General features: G+C 32.8%; 2 protein-coding genes across 3 annotated transcripts; one reads left to right on the top strand and one right to left on the bottom strand.

Annotated features, from left to right (window-relative positions):
* The first annotated feature begins 359 nt into the window (after positions 1-359).
* Positions 360-3,463, top strand: LOC149908537 (solute carrier family 25 protein Shawn-like). 2 transcript variants are annotated; one of them, XM_090102016.1, is made up of 10 exons: positions 360-532; positions 635-792; positions 905-1,067; positions 1,318-1,440; positions 1,543-1,641; positions 1,819-1,925; positions 2,076-2,157; positions 2,282-2,489; positions 2,586-2,669; positions 2,874-3,463. In XM_090102016.1, the coding sequence occupies exons 1-9, from the start codon at positions 442-444 to the stop codon at positions 2,620-2,622; spliced, it is 1,068 nt and encodes a 355-aa protein (XP_089958142.1). In that variant the 5' UTR covers positions 360-441; the 3' UTR covers positions 2,623-2,669; positions 2,874-3,463. The 2 variants fall into 2 exon arrangements, with proteins under 2 accessions (XP_089958142.1, XP_089958141.1); XM_090102015.1 differs by lacking the exon at positions 2,586-2,669 and having other exon boundaries at positions 2,874-3,459.
* A 544-nt stretch (positions 3,464-4,007) lies between these two features.
* LOC149908536 (U6 snRNA-associated Sm-like protein LSm8) lies at positions 4,008-4,669 on the bottom strand. Its single transcript, XM_090102017.1, has 2 exons — positions 4,225-4,669; positions 4,008-4,136 (listed from the first exon to the last, which is right to left on the bottom strand). The coding sequence occupies exon 1, from the start codon at positions 4,525-4,527 to the stop codon at positions 4,237-4,239; it is 291 nt and encodes a 96-aa protein (XP_089958143.1). The 5' UTR covers positions 4,528-4,669; the 3' UTR covers positions 4,008-4,136; positions 4,225-4,236.
* Positions 4,670-8,483: the final 3,814 nt, after the last annotated feature.

The raw sequence follows: 8,483 nt of genomic DNA, 5'->3' as shown, positions 1-8,483 counted from the left end.
GGCGCGCTTACTCCGAAACATACACGATTAGTCCGCATGCATACTGATTACTGGCGCTGTATATTTTGGAGCGCTATTCTTACTTACTTCACTACAAAGTATACGCGAGTATTTGCGTACTGCTGTTGTATAGATTGGAAGAACTTTGTAAAAAAGTTATTTCCAAACTATTATACGAGATTAGTTTCACACCGTTGCTTGCTGGCCTTGTATAGTTTGGAAAGACGCATCGATGAACATGATTCAAGAATTATTGGTTTTTATTTTTGTCTATGTCAAGATACGACATTGACATCCACTTGACATCTGACAATAGATGAAAAACAAAGATGAAAATAGTGCTCAGCTGTTGATTTACGGCCTGTGATTTACGGCCTCGTAGCTGTTATTTATACTAGTATTTATTCTGTTTTCTAAGTTATTATATTCAAATTATAAGCCATGATTCGCGAAGACGACCCTCAGTTTCGAATAACACCTTTTCAACAAATGGCATCAGCATGTTCCGGTGCCCTTATAACCTCGCTATTTAGTAAGTTGCAATCATGTTGTTTATAAAGCCAATGGTGTAATTAATGCTACAAACTATTGCTATGTCATGTGCTTAAAATTCCAATATATTTTTTATTTGCAGTGACGCCATTGGACGTAGTGAAAATAAGATTGCAAGCGCAGCAAAAGGCGCTGCTCTCAAATAAATGTTATTTATATTGCAATGGACTTATGGAACATTTATGTCCTTGTGGTGAAACAGCATGGATACCCCGACGAGTCCACTTTCATGGAACAATGGTAACCTTCATTTTATTGTTATATATTATATATTAAGTTTCAAATTATGGACATTTAATTTGCAAAATATTATGTAACAATTATGTGACACTAAAATATTATCTGTTTACAGGATGCTTTTTACAAAATAGCCAAATTAGAAGGTGTCACAGCTCTTTGGTCAGGTTTAAGTCCAACGCTGGTATTAGCGCTTCCTTGCACAGTGATATATTTTGTATCATATGAACAGCTTAGATATAAAATGAAAACCACATATAATACAATGACAGGAAACAGTAAGTTGGAACACTTTATTAACTCTGACTTTGATAATTTTACCTACATTGTCCTATTGAAGACAAGGGATGCATTATTATTAGATATATTATCAAAAGAAAACAAAGTGATAAAACCTTGGACCTTTTATCTTTAAATCTAAAGTGCAATCTTTAATCTCTTATCAACTTGCCAACAATAATATTGTCACAATAAAGATAATAATACAAAATAGATGAACTAATTTAGACCAATATTTTGTATTGACAGTGGGTCAACCAATGTGGATACCTTTAATAGCAGGAGCAACTGCAAGAATGACAGCTGTTACTATCGTCAGTCCTGTAGAACTTATTAGAACGAAGATGCAGTCTAAAAAGCTCACTTATTCTGGTAAGATAAAAATATGCTTTGCAATTATATCTATTGAAAATAAAATAATATGAGAAAAATTTTATTACTCCAGTAATCCGCAAATTTGTTAATTATTTACAGAAATAATGATTGCATTACGACAAGTGTTAAAATATGAAGGATACAGAGGACTGTTTCGTGGCTTAGGATCAACACTTTTGAGGGACGTGCCATTCTCAGGTAGTTACTTGTACTGAATTATCTGATATAACAACAGACCTGTATAAATGAAGTTTTATCTTTTTTGCATAATGAAGATCTACCAATGCTTAGTGATAATTAAGTTAAGGACAGCTTTTCGAAGCTGGTGTTATTGAAATTTTGGATCGTAAAAAATTCATCATTATTGATTTACAGGCATATATTGGACGACATTTGAAAAAACAAAGAGAATATTCAATAAACCAGATTCAGACAAGAATACATTTATGTTCAATTTCTTTTGTGGATCTGTAGCTGGAAGTGTAAGTAGTAAGCATATATTACAAAAATTTAAAGTATTTTATTGCATTAAAAGTGACTTATATTTAAAAATAATTAGAATTATTATACATTGTTTAGTGTCTATATTGTTGGTTGTTCAAATGTTAAGACTAATATCCCTTCTTTTTCAGGTTGCTGCTTTTATGACAATACCTTTTGATGTCATTAAAACTCATCAGCAAATAGAATTAGGTGAAAAAGAAATCTATACCGGTAAGTTGTACTGATGCATGTTAAAGGGTAGTTTTAAAAAAAATGATATGGTAGTACGGAATATATATTGTAAAATAATTATTATTATTTTCCTACCACAATCTAATAACTTTGATTATTTTAGATGGTAAAACTCGACAGAGAGCTTCAAATATGAAAGATATTGTAAGGGCTATCTATAGGAATCACGGCGTAAAAGGTCTGTTCACAGGCTTCTTGCCTCGTATATGTAAAGTTGCACCGGCCTGTGCGATTATGATCGCAACATTCGAATATGGAAAGCAATTCTTCCAAAAGTACAATTCTCAAAAATATAAGGAAATGATGCAAAGGTGAGCATAGTTTAAATAAAATTTATTTACGTTTTTATATCCTGTTCATATTCCTTAAAACCATTGCCAATGTCCTTAATCCTGTTTTCATTTCAGACAAGGTGTAGATCTAACAATTGTAAAAAGTGAATAGTGCAAGATTTTGCGTTTGCTTGTGGCTTATATTATGTATTGTTTTAGGTATAATTATTTTTTGTTTTTGTTTATGTTTATTGAAGCTTTTTATATTATTTATAGAACAATTATTGTGGGTGTGTACATGATTGTATCATTCACTTACCAACGCAATTGTTTTTTACCTAAGTATAGTCTTATTTATAATAGCTTTAAAATTTGTTTATAAAAGTTTTTATGTTACTTATACTACTGAATATTTATTTGCAGACATCATCAAGATATAATAATCGTCAGCCAAGCAACAAGTGGCAATGACTACTCTTAACAAGAAAACTACAATAGGGAATACCATAAAAGTACTTATAATAGATTTAAGTATTTTATGTTATTGTAAATAAGTATTTTTGGTGGCTGTTCATTATTCCAGGAATAGATTTAATTCCAATGATTTGATATTAAATTATAGTGACTATGACCAAAATTTTAGCATTGTATAAGTTATGTTTAGGTATGAAGGTGTGAATAGTAAAATTGTAGTAGAGATTAATCCATAGTTTAAAACCACAATGTTAGATGTTTTGGTTATTTTTTAATTTATCTCACTAAATGCAGTAATATATACCTTAGACAAACATTGAAATTGTTATGATTATGTTGTTACATTTATAATGATTTGATGAAGATTGTATATATTGGCATATTCCATATAAATAATTGATTGACAATTATTATTGTTGTATATACCTTTGTTGTATTAAAATATATGTGATGTTCTTAATATTATCTTAAATTATTTTGTAGATCATTTTCTAGTCTGATGTGTAGCAATTATCTCGTGACCTTGTTTAATATATAAATAAAATTCTGACCTTTATTTTACTTAGTTCATCAATTAAATAATTCTTAAGACTATTCAATTGTTTAAATCTAAGGATACATTGAAAATGATTTGAATTTAGAGATATATCCCACCGAGAGTAACCACAAAGACAACACTGGTAGTTAGGTTAATTGTATAAATATTATAAATTTTCAGTGGTCACTCTCTATTTGAATATTCTAAATATTGTTATTTAATTCACCATGCATACTTGACAATTTAAAATTCATTATGTGTATTCTTATTAACCCAACACTTGGTCACTGTGTTTATTGTGAGTGTGGTCATGTGGAAACTAAGATCTTAAAATTACCTCAAAGGCATGTACAATATGGTTTCCAATCTATACTAATATTATAAAGCTGAAGGGTTTGTTTGTTTGAACGCGCTTATCTCAGGAACTACTGGTCCTATTTAAAAAAATTCTTTCGGTGTTAGATAGCCCATTTATCAAGGTAGGCTATAGGATATATATATATTTATCATCACGCTAAGACCAACAGGAGCTGAGCAATGCGAGCTGAGCAAATGCTGAGCAAACCGCAGAGCACAGCTAGTAATAATATAAAGTATTATTTTTATTAGCTATTTCTCAAGCATACTATGAAGGCATAAGTTGGTGAGCCTTCCTACTTGTTCAATACCAATATCTGAAAATAAGTGGATGTAGAATATTAAGAGTAAAATACACATGAAACCATTATCACTCGTTTATTAAAATATACTTAGAAATAATACCTATATGGTAAATTAATGTACTATTGGTCCTAGAGGTTCTGCTTTAATATTTCCTAGATCTAGTCTGCTGTCTATTGATTCATCAATTTGGCCCACAATTGCAATATTGTCTCCTCGAATAATGTGCAATCCCAACACAACTTGTGCTACTCCTGTCGAGGACGAAAATACTCTTTCATGTGACTCGTCCAAAATAATGTTTATAGTCTGGTCAAAGCCTTTTAGCGTGCCGATAAAATTTCGCCCATCAGCAGTTATCACTGATACTGTTTGATTTATGTAATTTTCTAAGCCTGACGCCATATTATAGTAGAATCGCACGTACAAAAATATGTTTTCTATTTTGATATTCACTAATAAAGCGTCTCAACCCTCAGCACACCGTTTGTAAATTTTCAATCTTCATTTGTCAATTTTGGCATTTCTGAAATCTGAATTCTGATTTCAAGTTCTATTGTCAACTGTCATTGTCGCACAACACAAGTAGATCTGTGGTCGTACAGAAATGTGTGTGTAGAGTCCATTTCAAGAAAGAAGTCCCGCGGTCAAATAAAAAAAAATAATAAAATAAAAATCTTTATTTACCTACCAAAAAAATTTAAACATTTCATCATTACAGGAGACCCAAACTAGGCTGTTGCCTGTATCTTGGGTATCAAAACGGAGTACAGGTTTCTAGATATGTCGAGTTATACCTTAACTATAATTAAATTTAAAATATAAAAGATAAGTAAATTTAGCGATATGTGTCTAAGTGGATTACTATGTGTGTGTGTGTATTTGTGTGTGTGTGTAAATGTATTATGTATACGAGTGAGTAAGTTTGGGTGTGAGAGTATTTGTGATTCTGTGCAGATACGTGAGTGAGTGATGTGATTCTGTGCGGATACGTGAGTGTTATGTAAGCGGGTGAGTAAGTTTGTGTGAGAAAGTATTTGTGATTCTGGGCGGATACGTGAGTGAGATCAATAAGTTGATTGTACATTTTAGACCAGATCTTCGGTGTCGCTGTACGTCAATTCATGGAGCCAGGTTTTAATTATTTTCTTACATTTATGCGTGGTGTAATTCTTCAGTGATTTTGCCTTACAGACATTGTTGTAGGTGTGAATGAGTGAATATGATGGGCTTCGTCTGGCTATTTTTGAATTGTATGCAGGGAGTGGGATTCGGAAAGTTCTTTTTCTTGTTAGTTCTTTGTAATCGGGGCGCGAAGCTACAGATTTATGGGTTAGGCAGACTGCTGATAATATGTATAATTGACGAACACGTAGTACATTAAACTCCCGATATAGTTCGTTAGTAGGGAATCTATAAGGTTTTTTTAACGTCACTTTGATCAGTGCACGTTGCGCTCTCTCCAACTGCAGAATGTGAGATTTGGCGGCACATCCCCAGGGCCCAGACCGAGATGCTGTAGTTTAATACAGATTGACACAGAGATGTGTATACTTGTCTTAAAATATTAAGAGGGGTACAGTTACGAAGTTTCTTCATTATGAAGATGAGTTTTCTAGTTTTTAATGATACCTCTGCTTATATATATGTTGTTTATAGTTTAAATTACTGTCTAAAGTCACTCCTAAATACTTGATAGAGGTAGTGGCCTCAATATGATTACAATTGCATGTTGGATAGATAATTTTGTCGCTAGTGCAAGAATGAATTTTGATAGACTGATTTGGCGAAAGTTTGGTGTGTGCAGATTTTTTAAAGGACAAGTATTTAGTTTTTTGGAGATTTAAAGTGAGTAGGTTTTTATTGAGAGCTTCTACAATAGTTAATAATCCAGATTCTGCGATCTTGTGTGTGTTTTCCCAATCTGTACCATGAAAGATAATGGCAGTGTCGTCAGCGTAAGCTATTAAGTGGGAGTTTTTTATTGACAGTTTTAGTATGTCATTGATGTAAATAATAAAAAGGGTTGGACCGAGAACGCTTCCCTGAGGAACGCCGAATTCTATTTTTAGTTCGGAGCTAAGCTTTTTGTCAATTTTAACACATTGCCTGCGGTCAGTTAAATAGCTCCTGAACCAATTTAATGAGGTGTCTCTAATACCAATTGACTCTAGTTTCTTTACAAGTAATCCGAGAGATATTGTGTCGAATGCTTTAGCTAGGTCTAAGAAGACGCCAATGCAACAGTTTCCGTTTTCTAAGTGTGAAGATATGGTGTTGGAGAGCAAAGAAGTTGCATGTTCAGTAGATTTATTTTTTCTGAATCCAAATTGGTTGTCTGAAATGAGTTGAAATTTATCTAGGTATGAAGTCAGTCTGTAGTTCACGATTTTTTCCAGACCTTTTCCGAGAATACTTAATAAGGCTATAGGTCTGTAGTTTTCCGGGTGATTTTTTGTTCCACTTTTATAAATTGGTATTACAACTGCTGTTTTCCAGCAGTTTGGAAACACTCCCGATTCTAAGCTTAAATTGTATATGTATGTAAGAGGATTGATGATTTCAGGAAGAATGGCTTTTATCGTTTGGACTGTGAGATTATCTATACCAGGAGAGCTATCATTATTCATACTGATTATAACTTTACGTACTTCTGTTTCGTCGGTTGGGGGGAGGAAGAAGGATTGCGAAGCAGAGTTACTTATTTCATAGGATTTTATTAAAGCTTCTTGAGATGTGTTTAGTTTATTGAGGATTTTGTCAGATAGAGTTTTCCCGACTGAAGTAAAATATTTGTTACAAATGTGAAGGGAGCTGTTAACGTCACTATTAATTTTGAGGAGTTCGATCGGAGAGTTCGACTGATTTGTAGTTTGGCTTATATTTTTGATGGTTTTCCATAGTATTTTTGTGTTAGATTTATTTTGTTCTATAAGATTACTATTGTACTGTATTTTGACATTTCGGAGAACTTTATTGCAGAAGTTTCTGTATCTTTTAAATATGTGTTGACGGAGTAGATCGTTAGGAAAAAGCTTGGAATCTTTGTGTAGTTTATCTCGATGTCTTATGCAACGAATTAAGCCAGGTGTGATCAAGGGCGGATCCAGCTTTAGTGCCAGGGGGGGGTCACATAGACGTGGTCAATTTTCAAAAGCTATATTTTGGTAATTTAATTGATACGTAGATTTAAAAAAAATGGTCAAGTGCGAGTCGGATTGGCGAACCAAGAGTTCCGTACAAACATTTATGTTTTATTATTAAATTTATGCTTTTTGCGATTTTTCCTTTATCTGTGCTATAAAACGTAAGTTTCTATTAAATAAAGATTAAATATCAAGATTCTGTGTTCACGGGAAGTACCCTGTAGGTTTTGATTCCTGGCAACACTTGCGAATGTTGATAAGCATGAAATGTATGTTTTAACAATTTTTCCTCCATCTGTGCTGACATTGCTTTTAACCAAATTTCAGAACTCTGTGTTCACAGGGAGTAGTACAATACCTATAGATTTTGATTCCCTTGCTATAATGTCGAAATTTGCGATAATTTACGGCATAAATGGCTGTATCTTTTGATTGCGTTGGCTTATAAGTTTGATTTTTTCACAGCTATAAGGAACCGTAGATTTGAGTATTCGGTATGAATTTCAGATTGATACCTCCACGCGTTCCTGAGAAAAAGGGTCTTCACAGGCAGACAAACTTGAAAAATATATATTTTCTGCAATTATTCCTGTATATGTACTATAAGATTTTGCTTTGTACCGAATTTCAAGATTCTGAGTTTACGGAAAGTACCCTGTAGGTTTTGAGTTTTGATTCCCTTGCGAATGTCGAAATTTGCGAAATTTTTCGGCATTTACGGCTGTATCTTCTGATTCGTTGACATAGAAGTTTGATTTTATTATAGCGTAAAGGTATTTTAGACTTGAGTTTTTGGTATGAACATTAAGTTAATACATAATATCAGCGTTCATGAGTAACAGGGTTGTAAGTTAAATTTTTTTTTTAATATTTTTTTTATATTATAATCTAAGGAAAAATTCATGCTTTTCGCAATTAGTAAACAAAGTCGTTGTCTCTGTGCCTATGTCCCTATGTATGATTAAATCTTTAAAACTACGCAACGAATTTCGATGCAGTTTTTTTAAACATAGAGTGATTCAAGAGGAGTAGTATATAATTTATAAGCCGCGGGCGGTAAGCTAGTCTGCGTTATAAGACGTTTGATTGTACTAAATTTCATGACTCTGTGTACTCGGGAACTACCCTGTAGGTTTTGATTTCTTAGGGAGTGTCGAAAAATTTCAGCAATTACAGCTGCATCTTTTGATTGCGTTGGCTAACACGTTTGAATTC

Source organism: Colias eurytheme, chromosome 5, assembly GCF_061535395.1.
Source record: "Colias eurytheme isolate Ceu_HAF_F1 chromosome 5, ilColEury1 Martin Lab GWU primary, whole genome shotgun sequence".
NCBI classification, from domain to species: Eukaryota; Metazoa; Arthropoda; class Insecta; order Lepidoptera; family Pieridae; genus Colias; species Colias eurytheme.
This window is presented reverse-complemented; position numbering and strand designations above follow the sequence as displayed.

Bases quoted from the DNA above. Each gene is read 5' to 3' on its own strand.
- LOC149908536 (XM_090102017.1), bottom strand. From the start codon at position 4,527: ATGGCGTCAGGCTTAGAAAATTACATAAATCAAACAGTATCAGTGATA.
- LOC149908537 (XM_090102015.1), top strand. From the start codon at position 442: ATGATTCGCGAAGACGACCCTCAGTTTCGAATAACACCTTTTCAACAA. The intron at 2,158-2,281 runs GTAAGTTGTACT...TGATTATTTTAG, and splicing joins TGAAAAAGAAATCTATACCG to ATGGTAAAACTCGACAGAGA. The intron at 2,490-2,873 runs GTGAGCATAGTT...ATTTATTTGCAG, and splicing joins TATAAGGAAATGATGCAAAG to ACATCATCAAGATATAATAA.